This window comes from Strix aluco, chromosome 2, assembly GCF_031877795.1.
Source record: "Strix aluco isolate bStrAlu1 chromosome 2, bStrAlu1.hap1, whole genome shotgun sequence".
Lineage (NCBI taxonomy): Eukaryota > Metazoa > Chordata > Aves > Strigiformes > Strigidae > Strix > Strix aluco.
The window spans coordinates 7,823,615-7,843,741 of record NC_133932.1 but is presented as its reverse complement, the minus strand read 5'-3'; the positions used below and the strand labels follow the sequence as shown (position 1 = coordinate 7,843,741).

The 20,127-nt window shown below is 50.2% G+C and overlaps 2 protein-coding genes across 8 annotated transcripts in view; one reads left to right on the top strand and one right to left on the bottom strand.

Annotated features, from left to right (window-relative positions):
- The first annotated feature begins 983 nt into the window (after nt 1-983).
- The window catches only part of VAMP1 (vesicle associated membrane protein 1), a 31,053-nt gene continuing 11,909 nt past the window's right edge, over nt 984-20,127 (top strand). For 3 of the 5 annotated variants that reach the window (XM_074809744.1, XM_074809736.1, XM_074809727.1), the window contains exons 1-4: nt 1,008-1,892; nt 2,642-2,800; nt 3,049-3,100; nt 14,362-14,502. In XM_074809744.1, coding sequence (XP_074665845.1) covers nt 1,518-1,892; nt 2,642-2,800; nt 3,049-3,100; nt 14,362-14,387 — 612 coding nt within the window. In that variant the 5' untranslated portion in view covers nt 1,008-1,517 and the 3' untranslated portion in view covers nt 14,388-14,502. Of the gene's footprint in view, nt 1,893-2,641; nt 2,801-3,048; nt 3,101-3,491; nt 5,761-14,361; nt 14,503-20,127 lie in introns of those variants that run through there. The other 2 variants (XM_074809760.1, XM_074809750.1) reach the window with 2 other exon arrangements.
- SCNN1A (sodium channel epithelial 1 subunit alpha) lies at nt 12,101-19,813 on the bottom strand. Of its 3 annotated transcripts, XM_074809703.1 has the most exons (14): nt 19,581-19,669; nt 18,909-19,282; nt 18,239-18,494; nt 17,180-17,367; nt 16,292-16,392; nt 15,451-15,614; nt 15,009-15,107; nt 14,724-14,841; nt 14,398-14,476; nt 14,235-14,274; nt 14,029-14,086; nt 13,625-13,680; nt 13,008-13,083; nt 12,656-12,794 (listed from the first exon to the last, which is right to left on the bottom strand). In XM_074809703.1, the coding sequence occupies exons 1-13, from the start codon at nt 19,596-19,598 to the stop codon at nt 13,051-13,053; spliced, it is 1,584 nt and encodes a 527-aa protein (XP_074665804.1). In that variant the 5' UTR covers nt 19,599-19,669; the 3' UTR covers nt 12,656-12,794; nt 13,008-13,050. The 3 variants fall into 3 exon arrangements, with proteins under 3 accessions (XP_074665795.1, XP_074665789.1, XP_074665804.1); XM_074809694.1 differs by lacking the exons at nt 14,235-14,274; nt 19,581-19,669 and adding an exon at nt 19,796-19,813 and having other exon boundaries at nt 12,101-12,794; XM_074809688.1 differs by lacking the exon at nt 14,235-14,274 and having other exon boundaries at nt 12,101-12,794.

Here is a 20,127-nt window from a genome sequence, read left to right as displayed (position 1 = left end):
TTTATAATGTAACTGTTTTGTGTATCTACTAATTATAAAATCTGACACTTTTATTAATGGCCTGTATCACCTTATGAAAGGAAAAGGTAGTTCAGCGTAGATGTAAACCAATTGCTTGTCACCCTACTCACCACACCCAGTGCCATATGGAGAGATTTCTTGTTCCACGCTCCTGCCTCCTGTTTTATTCCAAATTGAAGAATCCTCCTTTCTGATCTGGCAGGCTTCTCACAATCTTTTAGAGGGGAAAAAAAACAAACGTGCAGCTGTTGTTGGGGCTGCTGCTGGAGCCCCATTACCCCCGAAGGAGGCTTCAAGGCTGCTGCCTCGGGCTTATCCCGGTTCCCCGTGCCGTAGGGCGGCAGCGGGCCAGCAACGCCATATCTTAATTGCAAGGGACAGCGCCTGAACCGCAGCCAACAGCCGCGCCACGGCAGCGCTCCGCAGCCCCCACCCGCAACTGCGCCAGCGTGGGCCGGAATCGAAGGGCAAAACTGGGTCGGGGAAGGGGGCGGGGGGGCAGGTAACCACGTGCAGACCCTGCGTGACCGGGGCGGCGGGTCCAGCGCTAGGCCGCGGGAAGGGCCCGGCGGCCGACTGGCAGCAGGAGCGGGGCCGTGGCGGCCCCAGGCCCGGCGGAGCGGAAGGACACACTCGCACCCCCTTAGCGAACCCTCCGCAGGGGCGGGGCGCGGCTCGCGCATGCCGAGCGGGGGGAGCGGGCTCTGCGCCTATTGGGCGAGTCACTGCGGGGCGGGGCTTGTTCCCTGGAAAGCCCGGAGCGGAGGAGGGGGCGGGGCTCGGCTAAAGCGTCTTCAGAGGGCGCCTCGCTCCGGCAGGGCCGCGCAGCGCTGATTGGCTGCGGAGGAACGAGAAGGTGGTGCTGATTTGCTGTTCCTGGCCAAGTCCTTCCTTCGGAGACTTCTCATTGACTGTTTGCTCTAGGGGCGGGGCCTCGCCTCCTATAAGTAAGGGGCCCGGGCGGTACCGGGGTGCCGGTGCGGAGTTGAGTGCGGCGGCGTGTCCGGGGGGTCCTGGTCCGGCTCGGCGATGTGAGTGTCCCCCCCGAGCGTGGGCGGGCTGTGGCGGGGGGCGGCTGGCGCGGGAGGGAAGGGGCCAGTGCCGAGAGCCTGCGTCCTGCCCGGCGGCGGCGGGGCCGAGTGGCGCATTGCAGCAGCTGCACGCAGGGCTGCCCGCACCGCCCCCCCTCCCGCCCTCGGGCTGTCCCGTTCTCCCGCCGAGGAGCCCGGTGGGTGCGTAGGCCCTGCCCCACCGGTGATGCGTGGGGCCCTGGGCCGTCGCACCTCCTCCCAACCAGCACCAACCGGGCCGGCGGTCACCGCTGCGCCCAGCCGCCCCCCGGGCCGCTCCTGTGCTGCCTCCCCGTCGGCCTGGCCCCGTCCCCCTCCCTCCGCCCGGCGCTTGCGGCACGCTGCGGGCCGCTTCCCGGTCCCTTCCGCGCGGCCAGACGGCTGTCGGCCCCATCCTGCCTCCCCCGGGAGGCCGCAGCACCGGGCATGGCCGCACCCGCCAGCCCCCTACTCCCCGTCCCGGCGCTGGCCCTCCCCGCTGCCCTCCTGGGCCTGTCCTTGCTCCGAGTCCTCCCCCGAGCTGGCCTGCCTCCGGTGCGGGGGGTTCCAGGGAGGGCGCGGGGCCTTGGGGCTGTTGCCGGCATGGGGACACTGGTGTTCAGGTGGATTTGGGAGTGTGTGGAGGTTCTGTCCCTCGAGCGGCTGGCTGGGTTTTCTCTCTGTTTCCCTAGGTCTGACCCAGCTCCGCAACCTGCTCCCGGGGCCCCCGAAGGGGGAGCTCCGGGTGGGGGCCCCCCCGGGCCGCCCCCCAATCAGAGCAGTAACCGTCGGCTGCAGCAGACGCAGGCCCAAGTGAAGGAGGTGAGTAGCTCTGCCAGCCGTGCTGGCTCCCCGCAGGCTGCCTGGACTCTTCTACTGCTCTGCAGCAGCGACGGGCTTGACAGGGGGTGGATGCTCTTGTCACGCCCATGCAGTGCGCTGATACTCTATACTCAAAATAGGGTACATATTATAACTTACAAAGAGGCTGGAGGCTTTATGTTTAAAAGCTGCTTAATTCCAGATATGACTTCTAAGGAGCAGACCTGTAAGAATTTTGATACCTCATCTCATGCATCTGTTATGGAAATAAAGCTGTACAGCACCCAGAACAGCTCTTAATTCCTGCCTGCTGCTTCAAGTGTGTGTGGTGTGTGGGGAACCTTGCCTGACTTTCCAGAGTCAGTGGCTATAGCGTGGCTGCTGACATGCAGTAACGCCTTTATGCCTCACTGGGGCGGCAACATGTAGCTCTTAAGTTATTTTTGCAGTTCCCAGGAAATGAGCTATGATTACTCTCCTGAGCGTGGTGGTTCAGGCTTGCTGGATTTGAGAGCTTTTAAAAATGGGTGTGAATGTGGGGCCGAGGACCTGGTTTAAGTGTACTCAAACTGATACTTTTACAGCGTATCTAGGATTTTTTCCTCAATTCAAAGTGGGCAGTGACTCGAGACCTGTTCCTTATCCTGACCTTTTTAGCTTGTGTATCTCTGTTATTAGCCAAGTTACTCCTCTTACTTTTTCAACTCTCTTTACCAATACAACTGCTTCTGCTATTCTTCCTTCTACAGGTCGTTGATATAATGTGTGTAAATGTAGACAAGGTGCTGGAACGAGACCAGAGACTGTCAGAGCTGGATGACCGGGCAGATGCGCTCCAGGCCGGTGCTTCACAATTTGAAAGTAGTGCAGCAAAACTCAAAAGGAAGTACTGGTGGAAGAACTGCAAGGTGAGTTTCATAGGGCCGTGATCTCCTTTATCAGAAGGAAATTGGGCTAGTCCTCTATTGCAGGGCTTTGAGAGGATAGTTGGTGCTTAATAATGATTTCACATGCTTAGGATTTGTTGATTGTGGAAGTACTTTGAGGCCTTGGCCATCCAACCTTCAGGGTCTGGCTTATGTTCCCTGGCTGTCAGGGAAGATGTGAATTTGTCAATCTGTTTTGAGTATTACTCTTTGACAATCTCTTTCTCCAGATGATGATCATGATGGGAGTGATTTGTGCCATTGTGGTGGTGGTGATTGCAAGTAAGTACTGAAAAGCCCAGGATCAAAGGTGAAGAACACTAGCTCTAGAATACTTCCTTTTTGGTTTGAGATCTGGAGGGTCTTTGTTGCATAAGTGTTATCTTCAGTCCTTGGAGAAGGGAGGTGGTGCTGCCAGAACTCCCACGCTTATGGTGGAAATGGTATGCTTTACATAGCAACAGAAGGAATTGGGGGTGGCCATCACTGTAGAAATGGGGAATTCTGTCTGCCAGGTCAGGTAAACCTGTAAGTATGAGGGGCGTTTACCCTGGAGTGGGTGGGGTGGCAAGTCCCTTCCCTGGTGGGGGATTTGGAGGTGTCTGGGGGACCTTTGGTGTAACATGCCCTTTTGTTCTTTCCTTTTTTTTTCCCCCTATTGCTTTGTCTCCAGTCTACTTTTTTACTTGAATGTAGCTCCTTCAAGTCTGCAACCTACTGTCCCCTGCCACCTTGCCTGTCTCTTCTTTCCCCTGAATCTTATCTTCCCTTCCACCTAGCTTCTTCATTGATTTCTTTATTGGTTTTAATTTGTCTTCTGTATAGGACTCTGAATTGCTCTACTGAACATGGTTAGATTCTTCAACAGCTGCTGCAGCTTTAGGGAGGGTCCATCTGAGTTTAGAGGAAAGGGAAGTAGAGGAGTGGGTAGCTTTTGCTCCTGCTCTTTTGCAGGGAATTTTTATGGTTTATTTTTGGGTGTGAGCTTGTCAAATAGTGCCTGTGTGGACTCCAGCAAAATAAGAATGCCTTAATGCAGTGCCTTTGGGGATGAAGGACTTCAGCATGTGAGATTCTTTAATGTTCTGCCTAAAAAGAGTGGCAGCATGTCTTAAGCTTTTCATTGAGCTTCTGAAATAAAGGCTAGTTTGTGTTGGTCAGTGACTGAGCTAGATGTAGTGATCTAGATTTCTCTAGTTATGGAGAGATGAGCACTTAAAGAAACAATTTATTCCACCTGTCCTTATTTTCAGGTGACTTGCTGTCTGAACATGGCCATTTTGGTTATTATAAAGGAGAGCCTACATGATTACCTCAGTCATGTGCAACAGACTAAACACAGTTAAGTGAAAGGAGTTTTGTTACTATCTGAAAGGCATGTGTGGGAGTAAAATCTCCTGCCACGAGGAACAAAACATCAACTGAGGAGTCTGGTAGGAGTTGTCAAATATTCCTTTCATCTATGCAGACACAAATTGGGACCCTATGGCTTTCTACTATCTTGTAGCTTTCTGGAAGACTTTGGGGTCATGGCAGAAGGGGAATGGGTGTTTTACTTTTGTGTTACTGGGTTGAATGTCAAAGGAAGTCCACTACATAGCAGATGAAAGTGAAGGAGGCTGGAGGTATTCCAGATGAGACTGAATGAGCCACGTAGCTTTCTCAGAATACCTGTTCTGTTCCTGCTACCACAAAGCCCTAACTTTCAGCAGGAGTTAGAAAATACTTAGAATGGTTAGCTAGGGATTCAAAGGGAAATGCTGCTCTGGGCATGGGTATTGCAAAGTGCCATCAGATGTCCCAGTTTAGCAGCTTAGATCTTGCCTATCAAACTGAAATCCTACTTGCTATGGGTTATCTTCAATTTAGATCCAAAGTGATCTCTGTTGGAAGTAAACTTGCAGCGTGGAATGCTGTGGCTTTTTATAAGCAATCCCCTTGTTCTACTTCATCAAAAATAACAAGAGCTGTGAATTGCTTGAATGTGTTGTCAAACCTGGGGTTAAATGAGCTGCCCTGTTCCTCGGTTTCTGCAGAGCCTTCTGAGGAATGTACTTTTTTTTTATTACAAGCTGAGCTGTAACCTGTAATCTAGACTGGAAAGAGGGCATGCCTTCAATTTAGGAAGCTCTACCTCGGTTCTAGAATACACTGGGATCTGCCTAGGCTTAAGGGCATGTGGGGAGGCAGGGGAGAACATCACTGGCATTCCCAGATGGGAGTGAAGTACAAAAGATGGGAGGAGCAGATGCTTTTTGTTTCATCGGGTGTGCCGGGGAAGCCCCTTTCCTCCTCACAGGGCATCTGGGAAGGGGCTAGGTTTTGCATGCTCACTTCCATGCCCCAGCATTTCATTTGCGCTGAGTTCATCTCCCTGCAATTCCATCCCTCTCCACCTTGGGTGAGGGCAGAGATGAAGATCTGGAGTGAAGCAGCCCTCGTCCCCTGAGCAATTCCCTCATTCCCTGTGGAACTGAGATGTGATGGATGGTCAGAAGTGCGTCTACTGAAGAGGAGCCAGGGCCTGCTTGTACTACTTACTGCTATCATTTTAGGGGGTGGGCATACAAGCTTGAGGCCCCCAGACCAGCAGTTCTCTTGAACTCTTCTAAATAAGCCTTTGGTGCCCCGTTCCTCCTGTTTCTCTGGGGGCTGAGGTCCCCCTAGGCTGTCTCTTCCATTTCTTTCTCTTAAATGTTGTATGTTGCCTCCTCTTCTGCTCCCTTTCCCCTCTGTGTCTCTATGCATGGGCAAAACCCCCCCAAACACCAAGGCCCTCTGAGTAAAAGCAAGGGACTCTGCTGTCCACAGCATTACAGCCACTCAGGCACATGCAGTTTATTTCCTTCCTCTATAAACACAACTGTAATCTGCTCTGGCATGTTATAGTAATCAGCTCATGTACTTTAAATGGTCTCTAAGAAACACAATTCACCACCTTACTGAGTCTGTCTGGTCTGTCAGTGGGTGGGGAGGGGTTGGGATACCAAACTGGCTTTGGAATACTTTTTTTTTTGTCGCTTCCATACTATACACACACCTGAAGTTCTGGCCCTCAAAGCAGTGGCTGGTTTTCCATCGCAATGATGGTGATTTCAGTTGTACTGGAACCATGTGAAGGACTGACTCTGTGGTAAGTCTGTAACAAGATGCATGAACCAGCAGCTGTGGGGAAGAGGCTCCCCAAACCAACGCAACTTCCAGCCACTGTGCAATGTGTGGGAACTGGGGTGGTTAAGTCTGCAGAAGAGGAGGCTGAGGGGAGACCTCATCGCCCTCTACAACTCCCTGAAAGGAGGGTGCAGAGAGCTGGGGATGAGTCTCTTGAACCAAGGAACAAGCAATAGGACAAGAGGGAACGGCCTCAAGCTGCGCCAGGGCAGGGTCAGACTGGCTCTTAGGAAGTATTTCTTTCCAGAAGGGGTTGTTGGGCATTGGAATGGGCTGCCCAGGGCAGGGGTGGAGTCCCCATCCCTGGAGGGGTTGAAGAGTCGGGTTGACCCAGCGCTGAGGGATCTGGTGGAGTTGAGAACAGTCAGTGTGAGGTTAATGGTTGGACTGGAGGATCTTCAAGGTCTTTTCCAACCTAGATGGTTCTGTGATTCTGAGCTAGTCCCCTGAATGGGAGGGTGTGTTCTGGTAGCTCTCATTCCTCAGGCTGTGCTGCCTTTGGGTTTCAATCACCTACCCTAAGATCCTTAAACCCAGAAAACAATTCTCCATTGGTGTTGGAACATATGTTCAGGATCCAATTGAAGACCTCTAAGAGGAGGATGCTGTTCACAGCATATCTTGGAGCATGGCTGGAATAAAGGTAAGTGGCTCCTTGTTTTGCTTCACTGTACCCCTGAAACTCATTAAGAAGAAACGACAGCGCTTTGTCCAGTTCAGACTTACTTTAAAATGAGGTACTTGTGCCCTTACCTGCCTCTGCAGTTACAAACTTAAGGCTGTAAAACAGTACTCCCTGTGGCTTATGGTCAGTTTTTGTCCAGTCTTAAACATCACCAAAATTATACCAGAAAAGTGTATGGTCAGTGGTGAATTTGGAGCAGTGCAGCTTGGCTAATGCTTTCAGAGATGAAAGGCTTCCCAGGAGAGGAGGGTGTCTGAACTGGCTGGTGGATTAAAGCAGCACATACAGTCAAAACTTCATCACAGATCAGGCCTGCACAACCTGAATGAAGTAGTCATGCTACAATTCCTGCCAAGTTGTGTGTTGTCTTCCTGTTAGTTCTCAGCCTTGTTCGTGTAGGGGGGGTAGGAAAAACTTTTTCTTAGAACAGATGTGTTTCCAGACTCTTGACTACACAGTCTCCAAACCTAGGGACTGGAGTGCTCACTTTCCAAAGCTAGCCAGCTGCTCTGGAGCCCAGAGCTGGCGCTCAACATGCTGCTGAAAGTTGCCCCAGGGTTGTACCCACTTGAGTCACGTTGTGCATGTTTGCAAAGAGTTGCGTGTCTAACCATAAATCCTCCAGTAGGTGTTTAAAGCACCACGCTCTGCTGGGAACTCACTTTCTGAGGTGCCATCCTTAATCATCAGCACCTCTCTTGCTCCTGCAGAGTCTGTTATCCTGGACAAAACATGGTTTTAAATGTGCACTAAAAGCAAGGCTGAAGCTTTGGCAGAGTAGTTCTTTGTATGTCTAATTAGAAATTCAAGCTTTGCCTTTAAACATCCAGCTTCTATATCAAGTGCATCATCCCAACACCTTCAGATTTGGTGGGGGAAAAGCCTCAACTATACTGCTTTTCTATGGATATGCCTTAAGCCTTCATGTTTCTGTATGCCCTACGCTTGCTTTGGCCTTTCCTGAGGTTTCTGTGCACTGATCAAACTAGGCTGCACGCTCTTATCATTGCGGGGGGGTGGGGGGGGGTGGTTTTCTTCTCTCAGCTGGAGAGCAACCAAATGATGGTGGGGAAGACAAAAGATTTTTCTTTAGAGTAGGAACGCTGCATCAACACTTGTTTAATGGACCTAGCTTCCCTGTGAAGTGACGGAGGTCCCTTCTCTGACTTTAACCTAGTCAGCCTTAAATTGGTGAACAGAGGCAATAATGAGGAAGTACAGAAGTGTTTAGCTTTGTTCTGACCTCTAAGCAAATAATTACACTCTCAGAGATGTAACAGGTAAGGTTTTGCTTTACCAAATAGGCAACTCATCTGTGTCTGAACGCAGATGTTCTGGAGTTTAGCGCAGTGTTTCCTCCAGGTACCTATAATGTTTGCTCTTGGAAGAAGTAACTGGGTCCCTTCACAAAACTTTCTCTCTTTACAGGCTGAAATAAAGTTGCACTTCAGCCTTCATACTTTTGATAACCTTTGACTTTTTTTGCCAGAGATCTTCAGAACACCCTTATTTGCTCCCCAGGTTCCCAATATGAAACAGCCCCATAATATCCTTTCCTTCAGTGCATAGACGTGCTAAATGATTCTTGCAGAGGCCAAAATGACTCTTTCTTTTCATGTTCTTTCCTGCCAGTCATCTTTTCCAAAAGCCCTTGTACTGCCATTTTTTTTTAATAAATTTGCCATGATCTTCAGATACTAAGCTATTTTTAGTTCATTGCCTTTAAACATGTAGTTGAAAGGCGCTTTCCTCTCTTGTGCTCATTAGACCCCTTTAAATACTGCACATTGTGAAGTATAAAGAACTGTAAGACTGAACACAGCCATCCCTCTGTACTTCTGATCTCTGTGGTTCCCTGCTGTCTCTTCACCAACAGCACTGCTGCCCTTTTCATTTCTTGATGTAGCACATCTCCACCCCTTAGATTTTATTGAACCTGACCCAAGAGCCTTGTAACTTTCCTCAAATTCCTTCTAGGTTTGACCGAGGTCTGTGCAGAGAACCCTTGCACCTATCTGTCCAGCTTCTCTAAGCACTCCAGCAAGCAGAGTTCAGTTCTTCTAAATGTACTGCTTATTTTCTGAAGCTGGTTTCCGGCTTTCTCATTTTTCTAGCTTCTCTAGACACATTGTACTTCCACGCATTTCCTCTATTACCTTAATTAGTATGGAAAAAAATAGTTTTGGTGTCTGTCAAATTGTGACTGTCACACTCAAGGAACAAGTTTTCAGCAGATAGCAGGGTATGCCTGCCTGTAGAACTGCCCTTGTGTTCCCTGCCTTCCCAACCATCCTGTGCTTTGTTTTCCTTAGTTTTCCTCCTTCCTGAGGGGCTGGCCCATTCTTTCCTTTCTTCCAGTACTTCTTCCCATTCCCCCAGTCCCACTACATGCCAAACTTCCTCAGAGGTTCTCAGATCCTCCAAATTCATCTGATCTCACAGTTGGAGCCCTCAAACTTCAGTGTCCCTACATTTCCCAGACTGTCTGTACCCTTTTCTTTGCTAGCACATGACTTCCAAATGCTTTTAACCCACAATCAACCTGCAAATGTCGGCCACCAGGACACTGCCAGCCCCTTATACCCTGTGTCTGTGGGTTGTTCTGCATCCCACAAGAGCTCAGCTCTTGCCTTGTATTTCAGCAATACCAAACACTTCCACAGATCCTCTGCTATCGTTTTTAAGCTTCTAAACACTCATCCCTCTTCTTCCTCTGTAATTTCCCCATTGTATAAACCTTTTTCTCATCCTCGTTCTTCTCCTTAAGCATGTGGAACTACCCATTTCTGTGCTGCATACCCCTGCAAAACCACTTGAATACTCCAGCTTACCCACAAAATTATTTTTCTCCTGCGCTTCCCTTCCCACTTCAAGCACTTGTCTTCCTACTTCTATGCCTTCCCCCTACATGAGAGATGCTCCCAGTCCAAAAAGACACAGCTTGCTTTGCTTCAGTGTCCTAGGACCTACAGTTGCTTCTTGCACACTTTCCATGTCCTCCAAATAACTGCACTATAACATACCTACAACTACTGAGCATTTACATCCCCTCAACTTTCTCTTCTTGCACAAATTCACCCCAGCTCAGACCTTTAATTCCCCTTTTGCTGACTTGCAAATCCTTTTAAATGTGCATTTTCTTCCCTTTTCTCTAATATTTCACATTCTCAATGAAACACTCCATTTCCTGCATTCTCATTCCAGCACTGCAGGATTCCTCTTGTTTTCAGCTGGACCAAGCTCACTCTACATCTGTTGAGCTGGTAATTTGTGGTCTTGTCAGCCTAGAAGTGTAGGGGTGTTCCTGGGAGGATCACCTGATTTCTCTCAAGATGGCAATTTTTGCACTGATCCTCAGGACAGGGAGGGCTAATCTATTTGCCAACTTATATAACAGCTTCATCTTTGTACAGACTTTGAACTCTGGATTTACAGCTACCCAGAATGGGGCCATCACTTTGAATTCATCAGCCAAAGCTGTTTTTTTTTTCTATTTTAATGCTTTTACAGAAGAGGGAGATAATATGGTGCAAGCTTCCCCTAGGGAATACATCACCACCTTCTATAGCTATATTTATTTATGGCGTTGAAGAGAATTTAATGTTTCAAGTTATGCCTCTGATTAATCTTCCTTTAATTACTCAACTATGTGTGATGCAGTGGGTCACATCAATCTTACGGTTATCACAAGGTGTGATGTGAAGAATCGTGTCTTACTCTTTGGATATTCAGGAAAGATCATGCTCACCGTATGAATCATCTTATATTTAAGATATACAGAGACTGTTTTAGATGTTGCACCTGCTCCTTCTCTTTTCTTGATTTGGAGGTGCTCTTCTGAAGCAAACAGCTTTGTGTCCAGTGTCAGGTTTTGATTTCCTTTAAAATCTCCCATAAACACAGAAAGTGGATTTTTTTTTTCATGTTTGTAGACGTCCTAATTTTTTCCAGTGGGGGGTCTCCCGGGAGAATACATGTTCTCACACCTGTAAGTGCCCACGGTTGCAGGGTGCTCCCTCCTGCCAGGCTGCCTGCATTGCTGGAGGACACCCCCTGAATCTCTCGCTTCTATTCCCAGCAGAGAGACAACATTTCCTCTTTCAAACAAGGGGCATCAGCTGAGCACTGGGATAAAGTTTGAAGAACCACGAATATTTGTGTAATAAAATAATATAGTGTTCATGTCTGAGGAGAAAGAAAATAACTCTCTGCTGGGAAGTGAAAAGTGCCTTTAGGTAACTAAGGCAAGAGGAGTACAACAAGCATGTGTTTAACATCTCAAAGGAAAGAATTAGGCAACAGGTTACATAGTGCAGTAAAATCCTCCAGATTCCCAAGGGCAGTGCATCTACCTTAATTTTTAAAATATCTGAAGTTTTTCTTTGGTTATGATTAACTAGTTTTTAAATTCAAAAGAGGCTGTTTGCAGTGTGATTGGGTACATGGTACCACAGGTCTCTGCCTAAACTAGATGCTTAAATTCTGGTATCTGTGTGTACCTGGTCAAGTGGATAATCCTGTTTGTTAAAGACATCACCCTTGCTCTTTTGATACCACATAAAGTGCTGTGTAAACACCACTGCAGTAGAACTCTGAGTATTTGTAAAAAATAATATGGCAAGTTTGCTGCAAGAAGATGTGTGCTTTTCTGCAAAGATCCCAAATTAGTTCCTGGGAAGACAACCATCTTTGTCCTGGCCTTGATTACCTATGCAGTCCATTCCAATAGGCTAAAGCTTGCCCTGAAAGGATTTTAGATTAAAGCCTGCAGCACTTCTTTGCTTCACAATCCTCAGGAGAGCCTCTGTGGGTGAACCAGAGAAGGGATGAGTGGAGCAGAGCAGGCACTGCATGACCTGTGCTATCCTGATCCTCTTTTGCAGGATCTCATGGCAGCAGAGATAGTGTTTGGAATGTTTTTGAGGGTGTGCATAGCTGCTTTGTTTCCATAGCTCCTAGGTGGAGATCAGTTTATCCTGAATGCTCTGGCAGATGGTCAAATGGCTCAAAATACGTGTATGGTATATGACAAGGAAGGAGACTGGTAGATCTTAGCTGTATAGCAGTGTCACATAAGCAGCTTAAAAAGGGAGACCTTGTTCTGCCAGGGGTGTTTTGTCCTGACGTGAGAGTGACAGCAAGCGTCAACCATATCCCCAGAGTGACAGCAAGCGTCAACCACATCCCCAGAGTATTGTGCATAATATAGATTGAGATATCAGTGGCTGTCATCTCTCAGGGCTATACAAGTAGCCTGTCCTTGGGGGAAGGAGAGCGTGGGTGGCTTGGTCTTGGGATCAGAGCTGGACATTAGGAACTAGGAAAGAGCAACCGGTTTCCAATCTTAGGGAAAGCTTAACAAAGCTCACCCTGTACCCCCGTTGAGACTCCACTCCTGTCCCATGTTATACCACAGAGGAGGCTGGTCACGCCTGCCAAACCTCTTTAATTAACAACAGACCAGAACTGTGGCAGAATCCTTGTTGCACGGAAAAGAAAGCATGCATGCATGTGCGGGTGTGCACATGCAAGGAGTGTAAGGAAATCAAGTGGACATCTCCCCCATACACACACTAGATCAGCTCTCATCCCTGGAGATCCCCAGAGCAATAGTATTTTATGAGACTGAAGGATTCACCTACAGTAGTAAAAGCAATGAACCCAGACCAACCACAGTGCAGTCTTCTGCTATGGTCCAGGTAGAGCACCCCAGAAAGAACAAAATGCCACAGAGAAAGTGTGCAGTCTCTGCTCTAATTGCCACCCATCGGAGCTGTGGAATAAGCTACTGCCTCACTCGTGTCCCACCTCGCCATCCCTGCTCGGTCCGCGTGGTTCCAGGCTGTTGTAGGATGGCAGCATGGTCACGACAGCCTCCACAGTGAAGCGGTGTGGAGCACCGAGACCTGGTGCCTCGTCTTGGAAAGCAGTGTTATCGTGACTGGTTGGAGGGGGTCCTGGTGGGGAGAGCTGCTGCCGAGAACGGAACCAGCGTAAGGCCAAGATAAAGGTGATGGCAATGAAATCCAGAATCAGCTCTGCAAGCTCCATCACAGACAGGACAGAGGATCCAAACCAGAGACTCCACTGGTTCCCAAGCTGGGACAGCAGAGTCACTACCTGCAAGAGATGGAGAAAGGGCGGTGAGGACAGCCCTTGCTTGAGCCTTTTGCCTCCCTGCCTGCTCCCATGAGCAGTGCCCCCGTGGTGTTGGGAGGTTCTTCCCACCCTGCCACAGCAAGGAGACTTGATAGCCAGCAACGCTGCTGGAGCAAACGCATGCCAACATGGGGGAAGGGATGGCTAGAGAGGACGTGGCAGTAAAGTGTGTACCGTGAAGGCTGGAGACTCCCCATTGGTCTTGTAGTTCCACTCCTCAAAAAAGATATTCACTTTGGCAACTCCGTTCCTGTAAATGAAAGATGGGGCTCAGTAACCCCAAATCCCCAATCCTTGCATTTCTTCACCAAGTGTAATTGTCTTCTCTGTCCCCTTCTGCCTCCCTGTTCTCCTCCCACACATACCACCCAGAGGCTTTTACCCATCTCTGCAGTTCCCTCATTCTGCACCAAATAGTGTCTTTGGTACTTAGAGTGCACTTCTGAGACTGCACTGTGAAACCCAACATTTGTGACATCCTATGCTGGCTACGTACCAGCTCCTGTGTCGCTCTCCTTCCCACTCTTCCACAAGCCCTTACCAAGACTCGAGACCACACAGCAGCTGCCTGGGACTCACTATTTTCATACTAGCATCTGACCCTTTTCAGATTCTTCACTTGGATTCCCAGTCATTGTGGAAGTCTCAGTTTATCTCTATTCTGACTCAAATCCACTGGCCTTGTTCACAGGTCCCATGCCTAATCTCTTCCCATCGGTGATTTAATACACATGCACACTCCACTGGGATGGTTGCTGGTTTGGACGCAACCTCTGTTTAGGGGTTCTCACCTCTTGGATGTGATATTGTATTTGTTCTGTTGTGAAAGCATGTAAAAAACCCAGTCCTGAAATGAAAGTGCAATACATTGCATTACATGATCACAGTCACCTCCTGTAGGTTTAGTACACACAGAATCACAGAATCATCTCGGTTGGAAAAGACCTTGAAGATCATCCAGCCCAACCATGAACCTCACACTGACCATTCTCAACTCCACCAGATCCCTCAGCGCTGGGTCAACCCGACTCTTCAACCCCTCCAGGGATGGGGACTCCACCCCTGCCCTGGGCAGCCCATTCCAACGCCCAACAACCCCTTCTGGAAAGAAATACTTCCTGATATAGTACCAGTTAAGGAAGGACTAAATGGGAAGTGAGAGCAGTGCTGGGGAGCCAGGACACCCTCTCCTTACCTCTGAGACAGCAGAAGGCCAGCGGGAGTATCCAGCTGACAGCTGGTATTCTGTCATTCTGGAAGACAAGAGGCCATGTTAGCTGTTGAAGCTGTAGGTGCCACAAGGCCAGGTTTCTCAATCCCCAGGCACAGCTGGAAACTCCCTCCCATGCTGAAGTTCTGCCCACTTCCCACTGAGCTTCTGCACAGTCCTCGGGAGCTCACCCCCAAGCCGACACTGATGCTCCTCAGCCATTTTGGCTTCCTGATGGGAGAAATATCATTTTGGGTTGCAGCTCAGCTATTGACTCAAGCTTTTACCCTCTGACCCTTTGCTTTCCAACACCTCTAGGAATAAAGAGTTTCCAGTCTGCCTGACCAAACTTACTTGCAAGGCTTCCGACATTTGCGAAAACAGCCCAGCACATCAGCTTTGAATTCAGCCAGGAGTTTGTAGTAGCAGTAGCCTGAGCAGAAGAGAAAGTAAATCCAGGTAAGCTCACAGTATCTGTATACAAAAGGTGATGTGCAACAGCGAGGGGAATCCAGAGAAGGTTTCCTTCCACAGGCTCAGAGGGACTAACGGTCCAAGACAAGAGTGTTTTTCCAATGTCCCTCACCAGGAAGCTCATTGAAGAAATGAGGAGATGTGCTGGGACATGAGGTGGACCAAACAGGTTCAGGTGGGCATGAGCTCTACAGTTGTCCACTTACCCCAGGCTACGTGCTTTGTGTAGTCGCAGTACTCTGCTCCAGCGGGTAAGGGATAGAAGTAATATGCACAGCCACAGCGCTCTACCATGTTGAGCTGAAAACAGGAGCGAATGCAGACCTGGGAGGCATATAAGGTGGAAAAGGCTGAACAAGGGAAAACCCACTGCAGCCTGTATGACATCATACTATTAACACAGCCCATGGACAAGCATGGCTGTTACAGGACTGAAACATTTCAGGAAAGTTGTGAAACAAGCTGCCACAGACCCAGTGATAATGAGTTACCTGTTCGGTGTAGCGGGATGAGTACAGATTTTGCACTGGCACGTCACTGCCATCCTCTGTGCAATCACTGTAACTGCCCCCAAGACGCATGGTCATCTCCTAAAATATCAAAGTCGTTACACAGAAGGACAGGCACTTTGTGGTTCTCTTTCTACCCTTCCATGCCACACACTGCTCATCCGTCAGTATCTGCTCTTTACACTTTCCTCAAGATGCCAGCTCCCCCTGCTTTCCTCCACTTCATTGTTCACTGATAAATTGCAGCCAAATGCTTCTCATCTAGTCCAGTAAGCTGCTTTTCCTTGCCTCCCTTCACTCCATGTGATTAATCCCCTCCCTTAAATGCACACCGGGCCCGTGACAACCCATCTGTGTCTATCCACCAAGTTAAACCTCCCCCATAACCTCACATCCACAGCTCTTACCCCTCCTGCTTCCTCACCTTTCTCATGCTGATGGAGGTCTCAATACCGGGACGCACGTTGAAACCCCCATCATCCATGAAGGCTGGCTCATTCTGATCATGGACCATGACCCTGGCTCCTGTCACCGTGGACAGCAGAGGGATGAAATCATTCTGCTCGGTGCGCACCACCAGAGAGAGACCTGAGGAAATGTCAGAGAGCAAGGGAGGTCATGGCTGGCCATCATGCGGGAGAGGAGAGACAGCAGAATGGTTAGAAGTGAGTCCGTAAGAGATAAGGGAAGAGAAACATCAACCAGGGCTGCACCAAAGCTGGGCAGAAATGGAGGGTGTCTGGAGGGAGTCCAGAGACAAAGCTGGAGGCTCCAGGAGAGGCCAGAGAAAACTGGATTTCTTCACTGTGGCTTAGAAAAAGCAGAACAGGGAACTGAGAGAGATTTCATGGAGAGACTTGGAGCTGGATGGAAGAAAAGCCTGAAGATGGGGCCTAGAGAAGTTTCAGGGTGTTTGGGAACAAACAGGTCAGTTGCTGGAAACAGGAAAATGGGGAAGGAGGAGGTGAAGACCAGGCTCTTAGCAGCATAGCACTACAGCTCAACAGGGGACTTCAGGAAGGGCCAGCACAAGTCCAGAGGCAGCAACAAACGTAAGGATCAGGCATTGATGGGAGGGAGCAGCAGTGGGGACAGCCATGTCCATGAGACAGCAATTTCCATATAGGTGGCAACAGAGCTTGGTGAGACAGAGCAGGGCTGCAATCCACCACCAGCAGCATTAGGCACAGCAGGATGCCCATAACTCCTTGGGAAAACAGAGCTAAGCTGTTCTTCTTACTCACCAAAGAGTGCCTCTCACCCACCATTATTGATCCCGGGCAGCGAGGACGTCCACAGGCTGCTGCTGTTGTCGTTAAAGGTATAGCAGTTCCCATACAAGGGATGGTGGAAGTGGGTATAATTCCTGAGAGGGGAACAGAAACGTTCACACAAGGTGAGAAGGGCTGCAAGACCAAGGGGAAGGGCTTTCTGAAAGGAACAACTCTGTTTTCCACCTGCACAGAGAGGGGCTTACAGCAGATGGGCAGTATTTGTTATGTAAACTCACCCAAAGGGGAAAAGCAATTAAAATATGCTGTAAAAAATGTCCTGGAGCTGGACAGGTTTTTCATACTGCTAACTCTTGAGAGCCCAAGTGGGTTTTAGCAGTACTACCAATTACTGTATTATCCTCCTAATACTGACAAAACCCTTAGCTCTTCCACCCCTTTTCCTCCCTTGCTGATGGGTTTCATTCCACTACCCGTTTGAGGCTTTTTGACCACTAATGGCAGGAGAGAAGCAGGATATTTTTTTAGTCTTATTGAAACAACTCTCTCTTCTCCTCCATCTGTATGTGGGCTGATATGTACCACTTTATCACTGTAGAAAGTAAAATAAAGAGACTTCTACACTGTACATCTGTACCCACTCTGGGGTTTGTACCAGTATAGCTACTTCATTTGTGTGAAACCCAGGAAAAGGCGAAACCATCCTCTGAGATCCATAGTTTCAGGTCACAGAGACTGTGACCCTGGTGAGCATAACCCACAAGACTCAAGAAACATAATTTGAGACAATGGGAAATGAACAAGGAATGATCCCACCTTGGGAAAGAGGTTCTCTAATGTGGGTTTCTTGATTCCTCTCGAACCCAGGCACAAAATAGGGGTGTTTTCAGGAAGACTCGGTGGGACGTTTCCACCACTTACGCCTTGTCACATGTTGCTTCATTGAAGCGGCAAGCATAGATGAAGTTCTCAAAGTCGGACTCATCCAGGGCTTTTGCATCAGGCATCTGTGCCAGGATATTGATGTAGTGAAAGCTGTACCATTCCCGCACGGCATCCACCCCCGAGGAGTATGCCTGATGGAAACAGTCCTTGTTGTTTTCACTGCACTGTTAAGAAGAGAAGGAGAAAACCAGCCATGTCAGAGAAGTCTCATCCAGGACGTGAGGTTGTGCCCGTGGATTAGCTGTGCTCCCTCAGCACGGGCAGGAGATGAACCTGAGGGAGTGGAGGAGCTCCGCAAGGCTCCCGCGCTTGACCAAAAAGGTGATCGGCAAGATGTGAGAAAGCAAATCCAGGGCAGCTCCTTGGTAGAAGGAAAACACCAGGTGAATGAGCAAGCTGAGTAAAACCCAGGAGGCAGCAGGTCACTGTGAGGTGTGCAGGGTGATCTGCTGCACATACATTCTACCAGAAGCTTTAAATTCTTGCATGGGGAGCCTTTCCTTCAGGGTGTGTCCAGAAAAACGTTTGTGATCCTGTGGGAACTCCAGTTAACTGGCAAGTCATCAGCTTCAGTCCTTTAGTGCCTTTTTAAATGCAAACGCAGATACCCTAGGGCAAAGAAGCTGCTACCTAGGAGCAAATGCAACCATGACCACGTTTCACGTGGCCCACAGCCATTCAATACTTTCCGCTTTGCTATTATTGGCCAACACTGCGGTTGATGTTAATAATTGGCTCTCCAAAGGCAACTGCAAGGCTGATGTAGCCTTCAGGAAGGACGAGGTTTCCCCGCTCTACCTATGAAAAGATGGGCACTGATGTGGGCAAGTCTCCTGGGGTGCACATGGACAGGGACAGGACTTGGGGAGCAGGATTGCATCAGGCAAAGGATTCAGCTCTACCTTTATCTGTCATTAGCAAAAACCAGTATAGATTAATCAGACTTCTACACGGGGAAAGGCATGGCCAGGGGTCTAACAAGTAACTAGGCAGAGACCGGAGTGGGTAGGACACAGGGTTATCTAGGGATCTCACCAGAACAAAGCCAATTTTCCAGTCATTCTTGTCCACTGAGGGACTGTTCTCTGGCAAGTTGGCCAAGTTATCCCGCTTCTGCCTTCGCAGTGGATGGCGCTGGACATGATGGAGCAGGCTCCTTGAGCTACGTGTTTGCGTGGATGGTGCAGACCAGTCGCTTCGTGCCAGAGACATGTTGTAGTCATAGAGGTCTAGTAGTGTCTGATGGGTGATTTGGTCCAGCTTGTCCAGCTTCTTCCGGATGGCACTGTATCTATATGGGGAGAGGGGAGCCCACAGGTTTAGGGCTGGATGCACATAAACAGCTCTGAGTAAGACACGCGGCAAAGTTTGCTGGGGTCAGTCCAGGCATTCCTGCCGCCAGTTACAAATGCAACCCCTTGCTGGAGGCCACCATCCTTGTAGAAGAGAAGTAAACCCATCTGCTTTTGCCCTGTGGCAGTTTATAGTGCAGCCTGCTAACATACACAACCAAAAAGAGCTGCCTAAACTAACATGCCTTCCTGTGAATGCCCTGCAGCAGCAAAGGCCCGTGAAAAGTGTCCTTTCTGCTGGTGTGGCTACAGAAGGGGACGGTCATGGACCACGAGGACAACAAGAGTACATGCTTTTATCCTACGCCCATGAAAGCCAAGGCAGTTGACAGCTCCGGGAGTCTATTTCTTACCTGTACGGATTGAGGGTGCACAGCGTCACGGCTGGGAAAGTCAGCCTGTCGGAGTTAAGGTTGAGGTTGAGGTTGACAGGGTAGCTGAAGTACTCCCTGTAGAGGATCCCAAACTGCCAGTACATTAAGCCAAAGGTGAGAAAGAAGAGGACGGACCAGAAGGCTGTCTTCATCTTATTCTTTTTGGAGCACACCAGGCGGATAGCCCCGTGGATGGTCGTGTTGCTGCAGAAGAACTGGAATAACTCCTGGTAGGAACCGTAGAATTCGATGAGGCCCTCCCGCTCCTCTTCTTTCTGCTGCTGTTGCTCTTCTTGCTTACACTGCCTCGTTTTCTCCCCATCTGGCATCTTCCCTGTCTTCACAGACCCACCCTATGGCACAAACTCAGAATGAGGGGGCAACCCGGGCTCCGGGAAGACGCGCCCGGTGCAAAAACTCTCCCTGCATCACCACCTTCCCAAAACCTTGATGCTTTCACCCCGTCCTCCCTGACCCCCACCCCAAGCTGCAGGTCCCCAGCCGCCCATGCACACGCTCCCCCCTCGTCCTCCCCTCCCACAGGTGACGGGGCGGGGGGGCAGATCCTCCCCCACCGAACAGCCCCCGCCGCCCTCCCACACCCGACCCCCGACCCCCCCCCCGCCCGCCCCGTCGGGGCCGCGGACTGACGCGAGGTGCCGTGCCCATGGCGGGCGGCGGCCGCTCGGGCCGAGACCGGGGCCGGAGCCGGGCCGGGGCCGGTGTGCTCTCCCCGAGCGCTGCCGGCTCTCCCGCAGCCTCTGCGGCTGGGCTGGGACCGGTTCCTTTCCAGTTGGAGCCAGCACCCCGCCCGGCTCCGGCCCTGCCAGCCTCTCCCCGCCCGCCCCTCCTTCCTTCTCCCGCACCTGCCCCTTCCCCCCGGGGAAGAAAAGCCTCTTTCAACTCTCAAATGTCCGCGCCCGGGCAGAGGCGGCCGAGGGACCGGGGGACGCGCCGGGACGGTGACCTTGGCGGCGCCGGGGAGGGGGTTAAGGCGGCAGCAGAGGCCCCCCCCCCGCCCCAAGGGGAGCCCTGCCCCAGCCAGGTACGGCTGCAGAACAGCCTGTCCCTCCTCCTCCTCTTCCTCCTCCTCCCAGCCTCCCCCCGGGCGGGGACACGGCGTCCCAGCGAGCGGAGGTGATGCAGAAAGAGTTGGCAGCGCTTGTCCCAAAGAGGCAGCACCGGCCGGCCGCCCCCC